Source organism: Eleutherodactylus coqui, chromosome 11, assembly GCF_035609145.1.
Source record: "Eleutherodactylus coqui strain aEleCoq1 chromosome 11, aEleCoq1.hap1, whole genome shotgun sequence".
Lineage (NCBI taxonomy): Eukaryota > Metazoa > Chordata > Amphibia > Anura > Eleutherodactylidae > Eleutherodactylus > Eleutherodactylus coqui.
The window spans coordinates 15,108,580-15,133,231 of NC_089847.1; the positions used below are offsets into that span (position 1 = coordinate 15,108,580).

At 45.1% G+C, this 24,652-nt stretch overlaps 1 protein-coding gene across 1 annotated transcript; it reads left to right on the forward strand.

Moving 5' to 3' along the window:
* The first annotated feature begins 426 nt into the window (after window positions 1–426).
* On the forward strand, window positions 427–23,196 carry LOC136581686 (Fanconi anemia core complex-associated protein 24-like). The gene is made up of 5 exons (XM_066582312.1): window positions 427–437; window positions 4,228–4,337; window positions 9,537–9,688; window positions 9,958–10,104; window positions 23,112–23,196. Exons 1-5 carry the CDS (start codon window positions 427–429, stop codon window positions 23,121–23,123), a joined length of 432 nt encoding a protein of 143 aa, XP_066438409.1. The 3' UTR covers window positions 23,124–23,196.
* Window positions 23,197–24,652: the final 1,456 nt, after the last annotated feature.

Here is a 24,652-nt window from a genome sequence, read left to right on the forward strand (position 1 = left end):
CGGGCTAAGAACCGGTTCTTTTTGGGTTTCTTAGCTTTACATGGCTTTTCCTGGCCGTCATGGCCATCGTTGTTCTCTTCAGGAATGTGCTCGATCTTATCAGCTTCTTCCTGTAAATGGTTTGTCTTCTTTTTTGCCTTCATTTTATCACAAAGGCAAAAATATAGAAAATCTAGAAATCCGCACGGATCGTCGCTCTCACTTATTCTCTGCTAACTGCAGCAAGTGAATGCAAGGATTCTAAGCCGTGCGCCTGTATAAGAAGGCTTGTGCCATTGTGATGTCATCAACTGCCATTGTGATGTCACCTAGTTACCATTGTGATGTCACCTAGTTACCATTGTGATGTCACCTGCCATTGTGATGTCATCATCTGCCGTGAGGAACATGCCCCAACATGTCCATCATGTATGTGCATGCCCCAACATGTCCATCATGTAAGTACTGAGCAGCTCAACATCATCAACTATCTTAACTATGTGCCATGCGGTTTTAAGGCTCTGATGATGTGGGCACTGCCACTGTGCCTGAGCGCTATCAGGAGCAGGGCAGCAGGTGTAATACAAAGTCAATGTTTCGTTCTTACAGCATGATGATGAGAGAAACGGTCATGTTAAAGGGGCATCAGGATGGAGCTTTTGTGTAGAGAGTGAGAAATGGTTAGCTTGGGTGCTGGAGAAGTGAAGAACCAAAGATGATTGGGTAGAAAACTCTGCAGAGACTAGTCAGAAAATGGAAAGTTAAGGACTTCAGTTAGAGAAGACGTCATCTGTGATTATTTTGGGGGAAACAGGGTGTGGCACCAAAAAGTAACCCATAAACTACGACAAGAGGAACGAGTGGGTTTTACTTCTTTTAGGTTGTGTAAGGATTTGGTGCAGATATTTGCGGTTTTCTTATACAGATTTTAGCATAATTTCTGCCCCGTCAATGGGCAAGATCCGCATGCGGAAATCTGATGCAGAAATGAGTGTTTCCAAGTCCAGAAGTGACAGGTCACTCAGCTCTTGACTCGGAAATACTTGCTTCTGCATCAGAATTCTACATGCAATCATCCATGTGCAGATCCGCGGCAAAACCTGCAGATTTTGACATGTTTTCTTGAGGCAGAATTAGCTGCATAAAATTTTGTCATGTGAGCATATTTTTAAGCCGCTTTCTCTCACACTCCATTGGTAAAACGCAGCGTTTCAAACATGTCATTTTACCGTGATTTCTAGCGTAGTTTTCAAACATATTATATAGCATTCAACAGCGTTTTTTTTAAACACACCCCATCATTGTGATGGGTGATGAGATGCATTTAAAAACGCTGTTGAATGTTGCACAAGGCATTTACAATCTCCGCTAGAATTCACTTTAAAATTACGCGTTTGAAAAAGCTCTTAAATGCACGAAAATACGGCAGACAGCGCATGAAAATTATGTTGTGAGAAATATCACATACAAACGCTCCTCTGCGAAACCCAATTGAAATCAATGCAAGCAGTGTGCAGCGTTTACCTCAGCGTACAATGCGTTGCGTGCGAGAGTGGCCTTAGGGTATGTTTGCATGGCTGATTCCATGGCGGAACTTTCAATTCGGAATCCTCGTGTAAATCCATGGCAGAAATCTGCAGCTGTTACCGACACATTTCAGCACTAATCCACGTGATAAAACACGTCAATTCTTCGTGTGGATCTGCACAGAAATGCATTGGATATTCCGTATTCTAATTTTTCCTATTGAGGGCCAAATCAGAGTGCGGATCTACGGCAAAAAACGTAGTAGAATAGTCGCAAATTTTTGCAAAGGTTTCACGGATGGTTTCTGCGCAGAAAATTCCATGGCTGAATCCTCCATGTGAACAAACCCTTATTGTTTTATAATGATTCCTGGATCTTATTAAAGGGTTTCTCGGACTAAAATATTACTGATCTATCACTCTCATGGAGCCCAGCTGATCAGCTGTTTGTTAGTTTATGTTGGTACTGTTTTGGAAAATATACGACTTTTTGATCACTTTCAAAAAACAAAAACCTCCGGCACTTCTGTGGATACCAGGATAAAAGTAGTATTTTATTTTGACATCATGGATAAAAACATCTTCCAAAAGCCTTTGAAGTGCAGCAACCTGAAATGGCATTGAATCCACAAGTGGACAGAAGACGTCTGGATAGCCCCCACAGCTCCTAGGTGTTTATAGGCACAGGATCTCGGATGTGAATGGACCCAGCTCTCCACCACATCCCATAAATTGGGCTCATGTCCGGAGAACGTGCAGGTAGCACCATGCATAGGAACTCTCCAGAATGCTCCTCCACCAGTTCTGCACCACTTGGGCCTGATAACACGGTGCACTATCCTGCTGGAATATCCCATTATTGTTGGGCACATGAAGTCTATAAAGTGCTGCAAATGTCAACCAAGCAGTGAAACCCAGCGGCACTGGTTAGCCATGACGTTTGTATCGGACTTAGGCCGCCTGCACACAAATGCATATTAGCTGCAAAGTCCGCACCGCAGATCCACAGAGAATACAGTCCATAGCATGCTATGGGAAATCTATTCCTCCTGCACACGAGCGGAAACCAATTGCGGTTTCCACGAGTGGAGGGAAAAAAAATTGCAGCGTCCTCTATTTTTGCACAGATTCCACGCTGACCGCTTCCATTGAAATCAATGAAAGCCGTCCAACCCGTGGGCCCGTCCACAGTTAAAGTTGCGGAGACGTTGCGGATTTCGTGTCATTGCCTGTGCTGTGCATGCCTGACTGTGACTCACCGTGACCATCCGCAGTACAGATGAAGAGGATTACACACAGGTATGCGCAGACGCCGCTGCTGCCAGGGTCAGATATCGCTGCGGGCTTCCACATGTGGAATCCGACTCTGCCGTGCGCAGGCATCCTTAGGCTGGGTTCATATGGGATGGATTTGCTGTAGAAATTCCATGTAGAAATGGGATGCCGGCAGACGAACTTCTCCAAAACCTGCGGCAAAATGCTGCGGGTTTTGAAGCTGCGGCTCTCCCGCAGAAATCTCACGGCTTTTCAATGCAGCCAAGCCTCGAGATTTCAGAGTGATTTTCTGTCTTGTGGGAACCCAGCCTTACAGGTCTGTTCCAATGGTTGCCACCGGTTGCGAATATTGAGCCCTGTAAGCTGTGCTGTTCACGGTGGGCGGTAATGTCTGCTAGGATGTATGTGACACACCGAGGATGAGGGAATACTAAATGTCTGCACAGCAAATGTAACGTCCCTCCACCTGCAGCGCGATCTGACTGCGTCCCAGCCATCATAATTCACATCGCCATGAGCGCGCCAGAGATGTGCACCATCCAAGATAACACCTGAGGTAACAACACTCCCTTGTCCCTTATATACCACTGTCCCATGACTTCTGGCACATTAGAGTGTGTGTGTGTGTGTGTGTGTGTGTGTGTGTGTGTGTGTAAATCATTTCTCCCATTATACCTGGAAAGGCTCCCTACTGCACACATTATGTATTGTTATACCCAGTATATATTATAGGAGGCCCGGTGTGATGACAGGACGGAGAACGAGCACATGACTCCACGGCCTCGTCTATTATACCGTCTGGAAATTCTCACAAACTGGTTGTCGCTCCGCCTCCTGAAGTAGAAGGACATGGTGCCTCGTCCCCCGGTGTCTCCTGTCCCGGTTACTTCTCCACACAAACAGCCCCTCAAACACCTCAGCGACCGTTTCCTCCGACAACCGTCATCACCGCCGCTTCCCACTGGCCAGCCTTTCCGCTGTGACCAATCAGCGTGTGCGATAATGGTGACCATGGCAACCCCACGTGTCGCTGCCGGAGCTAAAGTTTCTCAAGGTAAACGAATGGGCGCAGAAAAAGAAGGCCCGTCCTTTCAGATAGAGCGATGCAGTGATTGGCTATTTCAGGGTGTGTGATAGGTCGCTGACCAATCAGCCTTAAGACTAGAATATTGGCTGGCTTTTTTGTTTTTTCCTTTGACGAGAGCTGCTGTGTGTTGAGGTGAGCGGAGGGGGCGCTATAGGCGAACTGCCTGTATCTTATTGTAACGCTTGTTCTCTGTAGTCTGGCCACATCTGGAATAAGCTACAGTGTGGATGGTACGTTATAGGATTCGCACAGGCATTACCAATTTTATACTTTGACCAGCTGCTGGAGAGTTAAGAAATGTCGCAGTGCGCCGAGAGTCGGCGGATGTTGTTTTTGACGTTTTAATGTTTCTTTGCACAGTAACAGGTTCCAGAGCACCCCGGTGAGGGCCGGAGCCTCCACCGTTCTGTATGGATACGTAATTGTGAGAGAAAAATGGCGAGGAACCGAACTGGCGCAGTTATTACAAGGTATGAGAGACAACAAGGGCGCCTTCACACCTGTAGTTTTCATTGTTTGTCCTTGGAGCCAAATGACCAAAATACTGGAAGCGCCGGATCTGCGTATGCCGGACCCCCTGACTATAATGGCGTCCATCTGGCATTTTCACCACCAAAACAGTGCAGCGTGTGCCCTTCCTAGCATCCTCATAAGGTCACATTCACATAAGCATAAAAGTCGCACGGACATGAACGCGATTATTTTGAATGGAGGTATTCACATGAGCGATGCTGTGAGGTAAACAATTGCTGCAGGTCATATTTTTTTCACATTCCTCGGCACCGTAAAGACATTGTATGTCGTGTGAGGTGATGTTTCCCATTGAAATCAATTGGAAACACTTGTGATCCACTCTTGGGCGTGAAATACATGCGTATCGATCGGAATTTCACAGACACAAAGCGTTTTTGCGTGAGAAACGCCTCACATTAGTGTATAAAACGCATCTTGGCAGGAGCGATATTGGGCCGGGTTTCTTAGCCAATCTCGCTCGCCCGTGTGAATGTAGCCTAAGGCCGGCTACAAACGGGCATATTTACATTGTGGAATCCGGAGCGGGCGTCCGCCTCCGGATGCCGCAGCAAATACCGTCCATAGCTTTCTATGGAAAATCGCTTTTTCCTGCACACGAGCGGAAATCAATTTCGATTTAAGCTTTGCAGAGGAAAAATCGCAGCACGCTCCATTTTAGTGCGATTTCCGCACGGACGGCTTCCATTGAAGTCAACGGAAGCCATCAGACCCGAGGCCTGTCCACAATTAACATTGAGGATAGGTTGTGGAATTCCACGTCATCACCTAGCGTCGGTGCAGAAAAATCTGTACTGCGCATGTCTGACGGCTCGTCGGCCAGACCATACACAGCACAGATACGAAGAAAAGAGGGGTCACCAGCCGGGCGCAGGGTCGGATTCAACTGCAGGATCCGGAATCTGTGTACAGCAGGCCTAAGGCTAATTTCACACGGGTGAGCGCAATATCGGCGTGAAACTCGATTTCTACAATCCCTAACTTATATTGTTTTTTTTTTCAGTTGTACTACTTTTATTTTTTTTCAAAGATATTAAATATTTTTAATTTTTTTTTCTGCCGCAATCTTCTGAGCGCATTAACTTTTTCATTTTTACGTAGACATAGTTGTGCGGCGGCTCATTATTTTGCGGAATGTTCTGTAGTTTATGTTGGTTCCGTTTTAGAAAACATACGACTTTTTATTTGCTTTTAAAAAACAAAACTTCTGCGGATACCAGGATAAAAGTAGTATTTTATTTTGACATCAGGGATAAAAACATCTTCCAAAATAAGTTTTTTTTTTGTGCTTACATGTTTCAAACAGCTCTAATTCATAGCACAGATTTTTGATCGTTTTTCATAGCATTTTTTCTTGGGGACGGGGTGACCAAAAAAGCGAATTTTTGGCGTTCTTTATTTCTTTATTTTTTCTGACGATGTTCATCGCGTGGAGTAAATAATGCTTTACTTTGATCTGACTTTTACGGACGCAGCGATACCAAATATGTGTTTTGGTTTTACTTAAATTGTTTTATTATAAATATTGCAAAAGGGTTTTTTTTATTTTACTTTTAGTACTTTTCCTCTTAGTCCGCAGTGGGAACAACAACTTGCGATGCTTTGATCGCTCCTGCAATATTATATAATGCCATAGCATTCCATCATAGTGCGACCAACGGGGACGGCTCGATAGGCATTCTACTATAAAAGCCCTGGGGCCTTTCAATAGGCCCCTGGCTGCCATGACACATTGCGAGGGGGCCGTACGGGACCCCTGCACATCGTTCGGAGGATTTAAATGCCGCTGTCAGAAATGACAGCTGCGTTTAAAAGGTTAACAGCTCCGATCAGCCACACGGCTCATCGGAGCTGTTGCCGCCAGCTGTAAGAAACAGCCGGCGCGCCTGTCATATACAAAGAGATCGCCCCCGATTTCTCTTCATACCCCAACGCTGCAGGACTTAAATGTACGCCCTGCAGCATTAAGAGGTTAAAATAGCAATTTTGGATGCGAGACCGATGTGTTTTTTGCTTAAGAAACTCATCACATCCTAACTGTGTACTTGCTGTTTTTAAGCACCTGAAAAAAAATCACAAGTGCTTACTGTAGTCCCAATGGTAAAAGTCTCATGCTGGCGCATTTTTTTTCTTCTTTGAAATGATCTCATAATAATTAATGAGCGATAAGCGGCAAGGGATTGCCCAAAAATGTGACATGCAGCGATTTCTTAATCTTGTAGCATCGCTCTTGTGAATAAACACATCGAAATCAATGTTGTTATCAAACGTGAGTTCTGTTCATATTGTAACCGGACGGAACTTGCCCATGTGAGTGCACCCTAGTAATGCCCTCAGTAGGGTCTCTGTAGTGCTGCCCTGCGCAGGGCCTCCATAGCAGTACCATCTGCTGTCCCCCATACCAGTCAGGGCTTTAAAGTCAGTATGTCAAACTTCCTACTCTGAGATTTGGTTCACACGGCAGAATCCGCTTCAAAAACTGCAACCGAGCTGCAGATCTGTACGTGGATTTAGCCCTTATCAATGAGCAAATCTGCGCAAAACCTGAAGAAGTCACATGTTCCTTCTCTTTTGGGCATTTGCATAAAAATTCTGCACGTGTAGACCATGGCGCCAATTTACGTAGATAGCAATGGCACACCTCAACATGCAGAATCCACAGCAAATTTCCTCTGTGTGAACACACTCTAGTGGCTCATTCACGTGGGCGTATTTGGTTTTGTTCTGTGAATGCACTGCTTATTCACGGACCCATACTGTAGTACACATGTGTCAAACACAAGGCCCGCGGACCGAATCCGGCCCGCTGCGTCGTGTTATGTGTCCCGCGGCGTGCTGATGCCGCTCACCACTGAAGCGATTACCAGCTGGGGGGTGCCGCAGCTCCCCGCTGGTAATCGCACTGTTACCGCTGATCCCTGTGCACACTGACATCAGTGTGCACCCAGGATCCTCCTCCCCTGAGTCCCCTGCTCATCAGTTCCGCAGGAGAGGACTCGGGGAGGAAGCGTTCCGGGCGCACACACTGATGTCAGTGTGCATCCTGGCTCAGCGCGAGCAGAGGGGGAGCGATGCTGACAGGAAGAAAGTGGTAAGTATATGGGTTGGGGGGGGTGCTGCTTATTACTGAGGGGTGGGGGCTGCTTATTACTGGAGGGGAGGCTGCTTATTACTGGGGGAGGCTGCTTATTACTGTGGGGGGTGCTTATTGCTGGGGGGGGGCTGCTTATTACGGGGGGAGCTGCTTATTACTGTGGGGGGCTGCTTATTACTGGGGAGGGGGTATTATTGGGGGGGTGCTTATTACTGGGGGGGGTGCTTATTACTGGGGGACTGCTTATTACTGAGGTGAGGGCTTATTATTACTGAGGGGGCTTATTATTATTACTGAGGGGGGGCTTATTACGGAGGGGGGCTTATTACTGGGGGGTGGGCTTATAATTATAACGTTGTTATGGGGGTTAATATTACTAATTGGGCCACTGTGGGAGTCGTTATTTTTACTGGGGCCACTATCAGGGTCACTATTAGGGCTCGTTTACACGGGTGTAATTGTTTTTCGGTCGCACAAGTACGCTGCGTATTTGCGTATATATCGAAAATCGCTTATGCCTGCATATTTGTGTACGTAAAAAGGAACGCAGGTGGGCCCATTGAAATGGGGCGCAAATATGCAGTGAATACATAGGTTTCCTGCGCATTCACCACGTTTTTGCGCGGCCCATTCACTTCAATGGCCTATTGGGGTGCGTAGTACGTAACAAAATAGGTCATGCTGTGTGAAAATATACATCATGTGAATGAACTCAGTGAAATCAATGGCTTCTATTCACTGCATATTATGTACGCAAATACGCTGGTGTGAACAGGCCCTTACTATACTGTCTTAGGCCCCTTGCACACGGGCGGAAATTCCACACCTGTGGAAGCTGCCATAGGATTGCTTTAGAAAGCGCAATCCTATGCAGACGGGTGCGATTTGTCTGCGCGAAATCTCGCACGGAAAACAAATCGCGCCATGCTCTATTACTGTGCGGGGCTGTGCACAGAAATGTCACTCCCCAGCAGCCGGAACATCACAGAGCCGGAGCCGCGGGAGCAGGTGAGTGCCGCACTGGTTCCTGCAGGGGCTCGGGTCGGGTCCTGCTGCGAGAATTCTCACAGCAGGATCCAACCCGGCCATCTGCAGGCAGTCTTACAATTGGCCCTTTGAAGGTCACCATAAGCCTGATGTGGCCCTCGGTGAAAATGAGTTTGACATCCCTGCTGTAGTATATTTTCCGCATATTTAAACATTCATGCTTTTTTGTGCGCATAATCACTTTGTATTTCTGAGTGCAAAAAACCCATAAGAAGGCCCCATTGCTCTCCTGCGTATCTACACCGGCCTTTTGACTTTAATGGTCTTTTTTCATCTGTAATACAGACCAATATAGGACAGGCTGCGTTTTTCACAAATCAATGAGGATTCTGTACTCCAAATTGCAGCTGTAAAACATATGTGCATAATACGAAGCCTATATACACCCTTAGGCTGCTCTCACACCGGCCGCTTTTTGCCGTGGCGCCCCGAGGGCCGTGCAATGCTCCCATCGATTTCAATGGGGCTTTGCAGACCATCACAATGTTGGGGTGGGTTAAAAAGCGCTGTGACGTGCGTTAAAAAACGACACTTGTATTGCGTTAAAATGCTGGGGCTTCGAGCGGTGTTTAACTGAACTCATGTGTGAGAATGGCCTTAAGGCCTAATTTTTGTGTTGTAAAATCTAAGTATTGGCCACCAGGGGTCTCCCTTCCTTTTAATTTGCACTCCATTGTCTGTTGCCAAGTGAAATCCGTCTCTAGTAACAAAGACACCGAGATGTATTACAGGAAGAGGACGATGATGACTCATGTTACCCATAGAAGTCTAGGAAGGAGAATGCAGGAGGGAGGGAGATGCAGAGAGATACACAGACCCCACAACAGTGCCAACAATGGGGTCCAATCACTTCTGTTAAAGTTTTTTTTCCCCACCATTCTTTTAAATGTATGAATCTGGAAAACCCCAAGAACTAATGTGGCCGCCGTAGAGCTCCGATAGTTGTCACTCAGCTCTTTCCAGAGCAAGACTGAAAATGTAAATCTTTCCTCTATAGAGAAGGTGAATTTGGTGTTTGAAGATGGCCTGGGACTAGTAGACTTCCATCTGTCGCAGCGAGCCTGCATCCTGTACATATCAGAGACTGACCTGGTATCCGGGAACGAGTTCAAAAGAAGACTGGTCCGCTTCCGGAAGGTAAGTAATCTTGTCCAATCAGAGTTCTTTTCTCATGTAGTGTCTGTAATGAGGATCATGTAAGGACATTGCACAAACAATTTTACTAGTTATTATGGAATTGCTCTTATACAATTCTCTTACAATGATGCTATGAGACCGACCAATCAGCATTCAGCTGCCGCTCTAAACATTCCTAGGTTACCGTAAAGCGTTGGGTGGAAGTCTCCTTTTTTACGTTTCTATACTGCTCTCGTCCGTGTGTCAGTCCCCTCTTAGATCTCTGCTTTTTAACAGGCCAGCAATTGAGGGGCATCGTTCTAGCGGAGAGGACGCGGCTCAGCGATCAGTACTATTCTCCAGTGCAGAACTTCGTGGTGCTGGAGCTCGGCATGACGTTACTCCCTGTCACCAATCGGAGTGAAGCGGCTCAGCTTATATTTCATTTAGTAAGTAACTAGCCTTAGAGAACTGATACAAGTAAGTAACACAAAATGTGGACAGCGCTGCAGTGGCGATGTGACAGTAGGTGTAAATGGCAAAAACAACCTACTGGGAGGGGGGTAAAAAGTTCCCCTCAGTTCAGGAATGCCGTCTGAAAAGATGATCTGCTGGATAATGTATATCCACAGGATGTTATTCACAATGCAGAGATAAAGACAAGGGCAAATGCAACACGTTTCGGGGACAGGAATAACTGTGCCCCCTTTTTCAAGCCATACAACAAATTCCTCCAGACTTACTTTGGCTTACTTAGAGCCCCCAAAGGTGTTTGCGTGAATTTCCAAATACACACTGATAAAAAGTACTGCACGGCAACTAGAGGGCGCCCTAACACTACATATTCCCACGCAGAGCTTTAGTAAATGGGATTATAAAAGTGCCGCACAATCTATAAACAACGGTGGAACGCAGGACTGCTGGGATGCATGCCCTACAATCAGCTGACTGCATGACACCCGAGGAGGGCCGTCGCATGGAAGATAATTGTTTGCCATGAATTTGGCCATCCACACAAACACCTCTGGGAACTTTAAGCTTGTACAAGCAAGCACCATGATTCCTGCCCCCAACATGCATTGCCAGCATATGTCTTTGTCTCTTCATTGTGATTACAATCCAGTAGATAAACTTTCTCCAGTTGACTCCTCTTTTTAGACGGCTTTCTGGATTGATGGGGGACTTTTCACCTCCCCTTAGTGAAGTTATTGCTATTTACACGTACTCTCACCAGTGTTACATCGTCCCTACAACGCTATCCCACATTTTGTGTATTTTGCTGTATTCCTTATTCCCATGGGGCGTCTGGACCTTCAGGCTACTGGGACCAGCGCTCTTCTTGCACACGGATGTGGTAGACAGGGACCTGCAGTGCATTCACATACCACATATATTGCTCCTTTGGACGCTCAGGTGTGTGGTGTATAATCACACCCCATGCTCCCAGTGTGCGGAAATTCTGGACGAAATACATTTTTACACACATATCTTGTCTATATAGGGGCGATTTTTAGCACCCAGCATTTTTACTCACTTTTGTATATAGAACTCCTAAAATGTATATCCAAGTTTTGGGGTGCCTTCATACTGGTCTGATGGTGGCCTCTTTCCACAGGCTTTCCACAGATGAAAATTAGCAGTAAATCCACAGGTAATCCAGAAAGGCCAGATGCGCACCTGAACGGTGCAGATTTGCCACGGGTTTTAAACTTTACATGACAAAGGTTGAAATCCGCAGTATAAATAGACATGCAGTGAACTTGGAATGCATTGCAGATTCTGCGTGGAGTTTATCTACTCAGTGTGGATGAAATGTTTTATAGCTCACTCACTGCAGACGAGCGTAGATGCAAAAACACTCATTGCTGTGCAACGTCTTTTTTTTGCACGCATGCGTAAATAATGTGTGCTTTAGCACGGGCAGGGAAATCACCCCCCATCCCTTCCCGCTATTAAGACAAACTAGGTGCCAGTATTTGCGGGTATGTGCAGTGTTTTGCACATACTTGAGTGTACATATGTGCGTGTTCTCGAAGACTTATGCGGACTATTTGGTGCGTAAATGCGCGAAAAAATAGAGCATATCAGTTTTTTTGCACGACCAAAAAAAAAAACAGTGAGAGGAAACCCGTTGAAAACACTCTCTTCCATTCTCTACGTGTTGCGCACAGATTTTGCGCACGCACATACACCCATGTGAAGGAGCCCTAAATGCTGCAGATTATTTTTCAGCATAAATTCTGCTGCTCCTACAGCCTGTGTGACGGCACCTCCAGGGTGTATCCACACATTTCTGATTTGCTGTTGCTTTTGGTGCTAATCGGCAGCAGATTTCACCCCTTCATTTTGAATTTAATTGAAAGGGTGAAATCTGCTGCAGATCTGCACCAAAATCAACGACAACCTCCGCAGCAAATCAGCTATAAGCGAATACACCCTTAGGCGATGTTCACACGGCCAAGCACGATATAGGGCCACGAAGCTCAGCCTGATATCACTCTTGCCGACGTGCAATTTTCTTTGTGATACAAAGTGTTTTTGATTAAAAAATTGCATTGCCTCTGTTAAATTGCAATCCCCAATTTCACGTGCGTGAAAAGATCGCAAATGTCTCTCATTGTACGGCATGCGAGCGCCATGTTGGTTTTTTTTTTAAAGATACCATTGAAAGCTAACGGTGAAGGATTCTGAAGCAGCAACCAAAGATAGAACATGATGCGATTTTATTTATTTTTTTCCCCTCGCAGTGATGCACCAAGGGAAGAAAACAAAACAAAAACGCTCACATGAATAGAATATTATCTGCGTCGCCCAACAGCAAGTAATAAAGAAGGACTCACCTGGTGCATAGCGGGGCCCCTACTGAGAGGGCATCCCGTCTGCACCGATGATCCTGGTGTGCTTGTAATCAAACAACTTCCTCCAGATGATCCCAATGTAAAAGGGAGAGCAGCAGACCAAAAAAAACCCAAAAGAAACAAATCCAAGTGGGGAGTAATGAACCAAAAGTAAGAGAAAAATATATAATGTCCGCGCTCCTGCTGTGGACTGTGTCAAGGAAGCTGGTTTCCCACAAAGTCTCTCAGACTAATTCCCAGAATAACATTTATTCAATTTACGGCAATCGACATGAAGTCAAGTAAAAGTTCATAAACAAATGCAACGCGTTTCGGCGTACTGTAAGACGCCCTCCTCAAGCAAAATCTATCCCTATCTTGATACCTTTTAAATAGAAGTGCTCACCTGTAGTCGTCTGTTAGAAGAAAAAGGACATAATGCTCAGAGGACGCTGCAGCCCCTTAGCTCTAGCAAGTGGAGGTGGGGGGTTCGCATTGTACGCACCGTAAGGTTGTCATCACAAATTTTTTTCTTTCCTTTTATGATTCTCACCAAGGTTTTGGCTTCAAAAACCACATAAAAATCCTGCGTGTGAACACAACCATTTTACTGATTATCCTGAGTTGCACACATGAAGAACAAAAGTCCTTAGTGTTGCCCAAGTACAGCACTGCTGGGCGTCTTCACCTTTTAATTTTCTTTAGCTGCTCTCCTAGTTTGTTACTTCTCCATTCACGGGGCAGTATATCTCTTTCTACCAGCAGCCACCACTACGGGGAGATTGTTGTATATAGGTTTGTGCAGCTGGCATTGCAGGCCAGTGCTGCAGCTTTTCCTTCAAACCCGTGACATGACTTTTTACCAGACCCGCGTCCTTCCTGCGGCACAGTTCCATTCAAGTGAATGCAATTGAGCTGAAATACCAGGCACCGCCACTACACAATGTACGGCACTGTGCCCAGTGTACAGTAAAGAGTCTGCCACCCTTTCAAACAACTGTTCAGTGGGGGTGCTAGGAGTTGGAACCCCACAAATCTGATACTGATGACCGTTCTTGCGAGAAAGTCATTAGTATACAAGTCCTGATAAACACTCCCTTTACATCCAGACTTTCTTCCACTTGTGAAACCACTGGGTAAAGTGCATATCTGGAGAGGGAAATACTTAACCTATTCAGTGACGTCGGCACCTTCGCTTCCAGCTCAAAGCCAACATTGGGTCATGTGGTGTGGGGTCTTTATACCTCCACTCCTATTATACCACTGAGGTAACATGAAAGCTGTGCTGTGATTGGTTGTTATATATTATACCGCTGAGGTAACATGAAAGCTGCTATGTGATTCGTTGTTATATTTTATAATGCTGAGGTAACATGAAAGCTGTGCTGTGATTGGTTGTTATATATTATACTGCTGTGGTAACATGAAAGCTGTGCTGTGATTGGTTGTTATATATTATACTGCTGAGGTACCATGAAAGCTGTGCTGTGATTGGTTGTTATATATTATACCGCTGCGGTAACATGAAAGCTGTGCTGTGATTGGTTGTTATATATTATACCGCTGCGGTAACATGAAAGCTGTGCTGTGATTGGTTGTTATATATTTTATACTGCTGTGGTAACATGAAAGCTGCACTGTGATTGGTTGTTATATATTATACCGCTGCGGTAACATGAAAGCTGTGCTGTGATTGGTTGTTATATATTATACTGCTGAGGTAACATGAAAGCTGCGCTGTGATTGGTTGTTATATATTATACTGCTGTGGTAACATGAAAGCTGCACTGTGATTGGTTTGTATATATTATACTGCTGAGGTAACATGAAAGCTGCGCTGTGATTGGTTGCTAGGGGTAACACAGACTTCTGTTTGGACAGCTTTTATAAGACTCGGTGCTCGGCTCATTTCTGTGTGGTACATAGTACCAAGTTTGGTTGAAATTGCTCCAGGCGTTCATGAGTTATGGTGGCACACAAACACACACACACACACATACCCCCCCTCCCCTCCCCCAGGCTGTGTTAACCCCCATGAAATTCGTCCCCACGGGATGAGTTATCTTTGTACCTAGTTTAGTTGAAATTGCTCCAGCAAGGACTGATTTATAATGGTAGCCGCGCTCTGGTAGTTGTGGTTCCGAGCTGCGTGATGTCATAATAGAATCGTGCTGGTGGAAGGCTCTGTGGTAGATGAAAGTAAAAGAAATGAAAAAGGAGGGTGGAGCAAGACCCAGTGAGGGTAGTGGAATATTTATGGAGTACAAAGAGTTTTCAATGATTGAGTATTTTGAATGGTGGAGGTGCTGCCAACCAGATGACGCTCCACCAGTGTGGGCGTAAGTGTAGCGAAAAGGATGTGAAAAGAACTGGTATGGAGGCGCAACACTCTAAGCTACTAGAAGATGTAGATCAAAGTCCAATGTGTGATGGTGAAAGCACTTCTTTTTTATTATTTTTTCAGAAATTAAAAACCAGCAATGGAATACGCGTTTCGGGGAAGAACCCCTTCGTCAGTTCGGCTGGATAGGACAACAGGATGCCTAGGGGTGACACGATTCCAAAGATGTATAGAATGTGTCGGAGGTCCTGTGTGCAGGAGGACAGGGGAGAAAAAAAAAGCATTTTTTTTTTTCTCGCCTGTCCTCCTGCACACAGGACCTCCGACACATTCTATACATCTTTTTTTTTTTTCTCCCCTGTCCTCCTGCACACAGGACCTCCGACACATTCTATACATCTTTGGAATCGTGTCACCCCTAGGCATCCTGTTGTCCTATCCAGCCGAACTGACGAAGGGGTTCTTCCCCGAAACGCGTATTCCATTGCTGGTTTTTAATTTCTGAAAAAATAATAAAAAAGAAGTGCTTTCACCATCACACATTGGACTTTGATCTACATTTTCTAGGAGCTTAGAGTGTTGCGCCTCCATACCAGTTCTTTTCACATCCTTTTCGCTGTGGTAGATGAAGGCCTAGTGCTAGTGGGAGCAAACATTTCCCTCCTCCACCTCAGGGGTAGTGAGGCTGTGTTACCCCCACAAAATTTGTCCCCAAAGGATGAGTTATATACGTACCAAGTTTGGCTGTAATTGCTCCAGGCGTTGAAGAGTTATGGCGGCACACACATATATACATACATCCTGCTGTTCCTCCGACGTGCGGTCCCTGCTGATCTTCACTTCCAGGTGCAGGAAGACAACTATGATGTCACAAACACCAGAACCATGTGACTGCTGCAGGTTCTTTCAGCTGGTGATTTACTGCAGCGATCACATGACATGGGGTCATATTGTTGTTACTCTCCTCCCGTAAGTAGAGATCAGCGGGGACCGAGTGGTGGCCGAACTGCAGCTGTAATAGATTGGGAAAGGTGAGTAGGTCTTCTGTAATGCTGGAAGACCCTGGATAACCCCTTTAACCCCTTAATGACGCAGCCGATTTTTTTTTTCCATTTTCGTTTTTTGCTCCCCCCCCCCTTTAAAAAAAAATCGTGACTCCTTTATTTATCCACCGACGTCGCTGCATGAGGGCTTGTCTTTTGCGGGACGAGTTGTATTTTTCGATGGTGCTATTTACTGTACCACATAATGTACTGAAATACTTTTAAAAAATTCAAAGTGGAGTAAAATGAAAGAAAAAAAAACAGATATCCCGCTATTTTTCAGTGCGTTTTGTTTCTACGGCGCACAAACTGCAACAAAAACGACATGATAACTTTATTTTATGGGTCAGTATGATTACTACGATGCCAAACTTGTATAGGTTTGTTTTTTACTATACTACTTTTTTTTTTTTCTTTTTTTCCAGACATTTAATTTTTTAAACTTATTTTCTGGCGCCATCTTCTGCGCGCAATAACTATTTTATTTTTCTGTCGACGTAGTTGAGCGATGGCTCATTTTTTGCAGGATGTCCTGTAGTTTCTGACAGAACCAATTCGGAATACATACAGCTTTTTGATTGCTTTTTTTCTGGTAAACGGGGTAACTGAAAAAGTGCATTTCTGGCGTTCTTTTTTTTTGGGATGACGTTCACCATGCGGGGTAAATAATGTGCTACTTTGATAGTTCGGACTTTTATGGATGCGGTGATACCAAATATGTTTTTTTTTATTATAGATATGGCAAACGGGGGGATATATAGTTTTATTACTTTTTTTTTTTTTTTTAATTGTTAAAACTTGATTGATCTCACTTTCAGTCTTTTTTTAAGGCCCCTCTGGGGGATTACAACATGCTTATGCTTTGATCGCTCCTGCAGTATGACGTAATGCTATAGCATTACGTCATACTACTTTTTGACAGGCAGTCTATCAAGCCACCCCATGGGGATGGGTTGATAGGCAGTCTCCTAAGGCAGCCATTGGGCCTTTTAGAAGGCTGCCGGCTGCCATGACACCTGCACAGCTTCCCCGATCTCACCGCAAGGCTTATTCCCAACTCAGACTTTCATGGCATATCTACAGGATAAGCCATAAAAGTTTGATGGATGTAGATCTCTGGGACCTGCACTTATCTCTAATTCTAACCCCCCCTCCCCATCCATGGCCCAATTGAATGCAGCAGCCGGGGGTGGTCGAAAGTTACCTAAATAGTCAATCTGGGAAAGTACAACCTGTGAAGCTGGTAACGGTGTGTCACCACCTATGTCACAAACAGATGGGATCCGGATGTTCCTATCTCAGAATTTTCTGCACATGATCAGTTCTTGTCAACTATTACCCTGTATCTTCATAGAGCCCAGTCAATAAAAGGACTGCTCAGTAAGACCAGCCAATCAGCAGACAGGAGTCTAATTTTGGGACGCTCTGCTTTATTTAACGTTTTATTGGAGCTTTAACTTCGGAGTGCAGCATAAAATTACGTGACAAGTTTAACATTGATGAGTTTCAGTGTGAATCCAGATTGAATAGGAAAATCCAGCGATCTGAGTGACTTCAGTGAGGCCGGCCATCAGTTCTAGACTAGCCAGAGCCAGGATTTCACTGCCAACCGCATGGGGTTTTTCTCATATTACAGAATAGGATACAGAGAGTAGTGTGATCGGATTAAAACATCCAGCGAAAGGGAATCCTGTGGACAGAAACAAAGGAGTCCGATGAGGACATCGGAAATTGTTTTGCCCAAAAGGCGCTGCACAGTCAGGAGCAGCTGAATACAAGACTGGCGCTCCAGCAAATGTGTCCAAATGCACAACCCGTTGCTCCTTGGATGGGCAATAACTGCAGATGGGCTCTTCCAGCGCTACTGTGTCTGAGAAAATCAGAAATGCGAGAATCCAGTGGGCAAAACAGCACAAAAATTGTATTTTACGTGCATATAAATATTTATTATATATACATCATATAACTTCTCTACTTGGAACAACCCCTTTTTGGATTTGCTGCAAATTTGCTGCAAGTCTGCAGCAGATTTCATCCATTTAATTTCAATTCAGTTGTAAGGGTGAAACTTGCTGCAGATCCGCAACAAAATCCACAGCAAATCAGCGACGTGTGAGCGAACCCTTTTAGTTTCAAAATATTTTATTCAAGAATCAATCATATTAAGTACAACTTTTTCCAGTATTCACGTGTGAGTTTCCCCTCGCAGGGGGTATAGCATATTATACAGCGTTAAACTTGATCTCGAGTAGAATGTACTATTTTCTTGCCAATATTGTTCCTATTTTTATTGCCCCTTGAACTCTCTTTCTCCAGTTTTCACTGGAGGGTCTGTTTCGTAAACTAGTTGCAATTCCTAACTTTATCAATTCGAACATTAAACTTACAATAATATTTTAACAAAGATCACCTGTGGTCGTCTCTCATTCCCTAGCTGAGTGTTTTCGTTTTTCTTTTAACTATTTGTCTTAAGGGTCTCATTTTTATGTCGACTGGAGGATGTGTCTCATTCCCGGTATATCTACCAAGTTCACCCAGGGGTCCCATATCTCACTTAATTTTTCTAGAGCATCTGTTCCCACTGCGTGTAGTCTTTCATATACTGCAATCCGGGAGACTCTTTCTAGTACGTCTCGGAAGGAGAGGTTTCTCTGCTTCCACCTTGAGGCAATGTGAATTCTAGCGGCCATACATATTACCTGGATCAGCTTGTGAGCTCGGTATCTGACCCCTGGTTGGCGGTCTCCCAGTAGGAGCACTGCTGGATTTCTATGTAGGGTGTCTATGAATAACCTCTGGAGAAGCCTATGGACCTGTGTCCAAAGACTCGCCACCACCGGGCACGTCCACCAGATATGTGCTTGCGTGCCCGCTTCGTTACAACCTCTAAAGCAGAGAGGTGAAGTAGTTTGGTGTATTTGATGTAGTCTATATGGTACCAGGTGGGTTCGATGGAGAATCCTTATTGATGTTTCTGTCAGAGTCACCTGGTGGCTCCCCTTCGCCACCGTCTCACAGCATTGTCTCCATTTCTCTATTGATAGACTTATTTCTAAGTCCTTTTCCCATTTTTCCATGTATGGGAGTTTTCCCTCTCCCCCCGGTCTATTCAACACGTTGTATATCAGGGATAGGGAGCCCTTTTTCATAGGGTCCCTCAGGCATAGTCTCTCGAACGTTGTTAAGTCTGGGAGGGTTCGTGGGAGCCTGAGTGAGCCTAGGAAATGGTAGATTTGGTTAATTCTAAAGCTCTCGGATGCAGGAGGATTGTATTTGGTTTTAAATTGGGTTATAGTGAGTATCTTGGAATTTTCTGTCATATTGTGTATACTTGTGAGCTCGTTAATTTTCCACCATTGGAAATGTATCAGGTCCCTGCTTGGGGCGAATTTTTCATTTGGTATCATTGGCATTAATCTGGATGGATTGTTTGAAAGTTTATATTTATATCTTGATTCCCTCCATATGCGTATTGAGTGATATGAGAGTGGGCTCTTGTCAAGGAGATTTGATTTTAATGGACCTGCCGACCAAGTCAGTTCCTCGGGGGTGTGGGGGTGCTAATTTATGTGTCTCCATGCTGACCCAGAGTGGAGCTTTCGACCCTCCCAGGGTTTCGATCCATTGTGCAAGTCTCGCTGCTAGATAATATTTCTTTAGATTGGGAACGGAGAGGCCCCCCCGGTTTCTTGTGGTAGTACATAGTCCTATTTTTAATCCTCGCCCGTTTTCCGGCCCAAATAAACTTGAAAATGGCCCTCTGGAAGTCATCCAGTGCTTTGTTCGGGATAGGGATGGGCAGTGTCCGGAACAGGTATAGTATCTGGGGCAGGGTATTCATTTTTACCGCGTTTATCCTTCCCATCCATGTAAGCATGGGATCGTCCCATTTTATTAGTTCCGATGTCAGTTTCTTAATTAGCGGCGGGTAGTTCCGTTTGTATTGGGAGGACAGAGAGGGGGTTAGGTTAATTCCCAGGTATGGTATATATTGTGTCTGTAGTTTAAAGCCGAAATTTATGTCTATTAATTTTATTAGGGGGGGGTGGTGTGTTTATATGCATTATATCGCTTTTGTCTGTGTTTACTTTCAGTCCCGTCAGGGATGCCCACCTCTCCAGGAGATTCACCAGGTTTGGTAAAGTTGTTAGGGGTTGGGTGATAGTTAGTAACATATCATCCGCAAATAGGTTTATTTTATATTCCCTGTTTCCTAGGGTGACTCCTTTTATGTTTGGGTTTTCCCTTATAGCTTTCGCCAGCGGTTCCATGGCTAAGGCAAAGAGCGCTGGGGAGAGGGGGCATCCCTGCCGGGTGCCTCGCTTAATTGGCATTGGTCTTTCTTTGGTAGTTTTAGTGATGTTGAGGGTTGGGAGTACAAGGATTTTATTGCCCGTAGGAAATCCCCTCTAAAACCCATGTGTCCCAGCAGGGCGAACAGGTAGTCCCATGATATGGAGTCAAACGCTTTTTCGATGTCTAAAGCGAGCAGGGTCAGGGGATTGTTGTTTCTTTGAACTTGGTCAATAATATTTAATACTTTCCTAATGTTATCCGGCGCCTGCCTCTGCGGGATGAAACCTACCTGGTCTTTATGTACTAGTTTTGTAAGAAGTGGGTTTAGTCGTCTCGCTAGGATACCTGTAAAGATTTTATAATCTAAATTTAAGAGCGATATTGGCCTATAATTTTTCGGGGAAAGTGGGTCTTTATTCGCTTTCGGTATCACCGTTAGGTTTGAGTTAAGAAATTCTGCTGGTGGGGTTTGTCCATCCATTATGGTTTGATATATTTCCCTGAGGGGTCCTGCCAAATTGTCCTTGTATTTCTTGTAATATATGGCTGTGAGGCCATCCGGGCCTGGGGCCTTACCCGGTTTTAGGTTATCTATTACCTGCATTATTTCCTCCACCGTGATATCGGCATTTAGTAGGTCTCTTTGTTCCTGACCTATGGTGGGTAGTTGCACTGATTTCAGGAATTCTTCTCTCTGGGTTTCCCCTCCCCCTCTGTGCTCCCGGTATAGGGACGTATAGAAGTCGGCAAATGTATCATAGATTTTTGTCGGATTGGTGGTTGTAGTATTATGTGGGGTGTGCAATTTGAATACCGAATTTAGTCTTTGCGTTTCTCGCAGTTTTGTGGCCAGCATTTTATCTGGTTTGTTTGCATATTTATAATATTTATATTTAGTCCACTGTAGCGCTCTTTCTACTTTTTCCGACAATATGATATTTAGTTGGAGTTTAATGTCCCTTATTTCTTTCGCGGTTGCTCGCGTCGGATGTCGTTGATTCAGGTTTTCCAGGAGAAATAATCTCCTTTCCAAGGCCTGAAAGACTTTAGATCTTTCCCTTTTTTTTGGGAAGCTAGTTGGATTAATCTGCCCCGGATATAGGCCTTGTGGGATAGCCAGACCCACTGTGGTTTGTTTTCTGGCCCCTTATTTAATTCGAAGAATTCTGCAATTTGGGACGAAATTTTGTTTGAGCTGATTGGGTCCTTCAGAGTCGCCTCATTCAGCTTCCATCTGAAGACATTTCTCTGAGTGTTTTCTAGTTCTATTTCACAGAGTACCAAGTCGTGGTCCGACCATGCATTTGGATAGTGCCTGGCGGCCGCCAGCTGAGGCACGAGCTGTGTTGAGATTAGTACGTAGTCAAGTCTAGAGTATGACTGATTTGGCGCTGAGAAAAAGGTATATCCTCTATCTTTCCCACGGACTTCTCTCCAACAATCAGCTAGTCTGTGGTATTCTAATTTGGCTTCCCACTTTTTCCTCTGCTTGTCTGAGAATCTGTCCGGAGCGTTACTTGATCTGTCTAATGTTTTGTGGTAAGGGATGTTGAAATCCCCTGCCCACAGGACCTTATGTTGTGGAAATCTGGCTATTTGGTTTGCTACTTTTCGTAATGTGGGCCAGGGGTTTTCCGAGGGGGCATACATATTGACTATTAGCAACGATTGATCCTGGATTGTGCCCCACGTAAGGCAGTATCTCCCTTCTTGGTCGCTTTCTGAGTGGATCTCCTGAAGAGGGAATGAATTATGTAGTAGAGTCAATACCCCCCTATGTTTCTTGCTTGCAGTGGATGTAAAGCTTCTTGTGTAATTGTGATTAATGTATCTGGGAGCTGAGCTGTGGGAGAAATGTGTCTCCTGAATGCATATTATGTCTGGTTTATGTTTAGTGTATGTCATGAAGGCTTTTCTCCGTTTGTTCGGTGAATTAAATCCTCTTACATTATGAGATATTAGACATACCATTTGGTGGTGTAATCTGGTCTCGCTGTGATGTCCTTACCCTGGGACCTGTGTTCATTTTTCTGTTGTCCTCCAGTCTGACCCCTTTTCTGAGAGACGACCTATGATCTTAATTCAAAAACAATTACAAACAAATGTTCAAACATAACCACCTTTCCCCACTGTGTATGTGGGTTCGGTGAAACATTTAGTAACCTAACGTTAACTAGGGTCCTCGGACCCTTAAGGCCAGAGATTGGATTGGTATCACCTTTTGGTGACCCCTCCATCTCTGATGAACTCAGCAACTTTTGTACCATCGTGGGACCAGGCACTCTATTCCAAAACCTGGATTAAATGATCAATTTGCATTTCTTGCGTGGAAGAACGCTCCCGCGGGGTTTCCCCCCTGTGGGCGCTCCCCCCCCCTCCTGTTATATTTATTGTGGAAGAGAAAAGAGGAAGGAGAGGAAAGGAAAGATCCCTCCTCTCCCTCCGTCTGTCTGTCCATTTTGATGTCCTCTTTCCCCTCTTCCCGCGGTCCTGCGGCCACTTCCGGTCTGCGGCGGCCGGCACTTTAGTCCGCGGCTTGCCCGGACCAGGTAGGCCTTACTTCGGTCCGGCGTCTGTTCGGCCGTGAGGCGGCTCGGCATGGTCCTCTGTCTCCGAGGATGTTCATGGAGTGGTCCTTGGGTCTCTCCTGTGGGTTTCGTCTCCAGAATTCGCCGGTAAGTACTGGGCAGTGGCAGAGCCCACTCTCGTGCGACTGTCCTGCTGCACGTCCGGCCACGCTGCCCCCCGAGCGAACCCTTTTAACCTGGGATTGTACTATGCAGAATCTGCCTTCTGTTATCCCTAGACCTTGCAGTGCCTGTGGCCCAACCAGCGGGCATTAAAGAATAGCTAGTTACTGGAAAATAATTTCTAGTCTTTTGCATATAAGATGCAAACTTTAATTCTGTCAGAATGATTGATTGTTTGTTATCTTTTAGAATGCAGAGTAGATGTGGCAACAGAGTCTCCAATTCATCATCATGTTTCAGAGGAAAGCAGAGAGCAGACAGAACAACTGGCCAGATCAGGTAATTTAGTTGCTTGTAACAATCAACGTCCCTGCAGTGTTCAGGATTTATGCAAACTTCCGTAATATGGCTCCATACAAACTCAGAGCTGTACTGAACCACAGTCTGGCATCTTTAGCCTGGGTTTACATGGGGCGGAATTTCCGTGCAGACTTTCTGCACAGAAATTCCTCCCGCAGTTTTAATCACGGGATTAACCAGCAAAGTGGTCAAGATTTGCAAAAATCTGGTCCACATGCTGCCGCCTAGTCGTGCGGAAAATTAAAAGACGTGGCATGTCAATTCTTTTCTCATTTCTGCAGTGGCCTCTCTCCTTTCTATGGGAAAAGATGGTCGCAGCAGAATGCAGGTGGCGAAGCCGTTCCAAAATCCGCAGCGAAGGGCCACGGGTTTTGAAGCGGTATTTCTCCCACGGAAATCTTGCGGTATTTTCGTGCGCTCATTCCATGAGATTTCCGCAGGATTTCGGTCCCGTGTGACCCCAGTCTTAGGCTTTCTATGGGACTCTAACTGTAGAATTCAACGTCCCTTTGGTGTTTAGGACTCTAATTTGTTCCGTCCACTTGTCAGAAACGCCTGTATATTTATCAATGCAGTAGACAGCAAAATTTATCTAATAAAGCAGGAAATGACCTGTCGCAGCACAGGTAAAACGGGTGAAGAGCTTAGGAAGCACGTTTCCAAACACCTAAGCACAAAAATGGACAGCCCCGATGCAAGGCATGTTAATTGATATCATGGAGACTATCTTACTCGACTAATATTGTGGGTCATTTGTCACAGAATTTAGTCTCCATAAGGGGCATCTAAACAAAAAATTACTACGCAAGAAGGCACACTGGATCTTCCACATTTAGATTAAGAGCACTTTGGGCATTCCCTGCAGGAAGTGAACTGCAGCTAATGGACGCTCTAAAACAGGGAGAAGAGGATCCAGCCTTATGGAGGTGACGTCACCCGGGCAAATGCAGAAGCCATGAGAAGATAGGTGAGTAGAACATGCAGTAAGAAGACTGCCTGGGAAGTCTATATATATATATTTTTTTTTTTGACAAAACTCCTTTAACCGTTCCTCATAGCACATAATTTGCAGACCATCCTGGTAACTCTTCTCTGAACTTGCTTGAGGTTGTCGATTGTATTTTTTAAACCTGGCGTTCCCAGAACTGGACACAGTTTTCCAGATGAGGTCTGCCTAAGGAGTAGAGGGGAATAATCAATAGAGTCTCGATCAAAAGATCCAATACTTCTGCAAACACAGAGCTCCCTTCTTTGGTGACTACATTCCTCACAGATCCATCTCGGGAGTCGACAACTGGATAGCTGATTTATACTTCAGCAGCGAGACAGTTGACCCAGAAGAATGGTAGTCTTTCAAGCACTTCGTTGAAAGTGGGACCAACCGGATGTCAACCTGATGGCATCCAGAATCAATTCGCAAGCTTCCAATC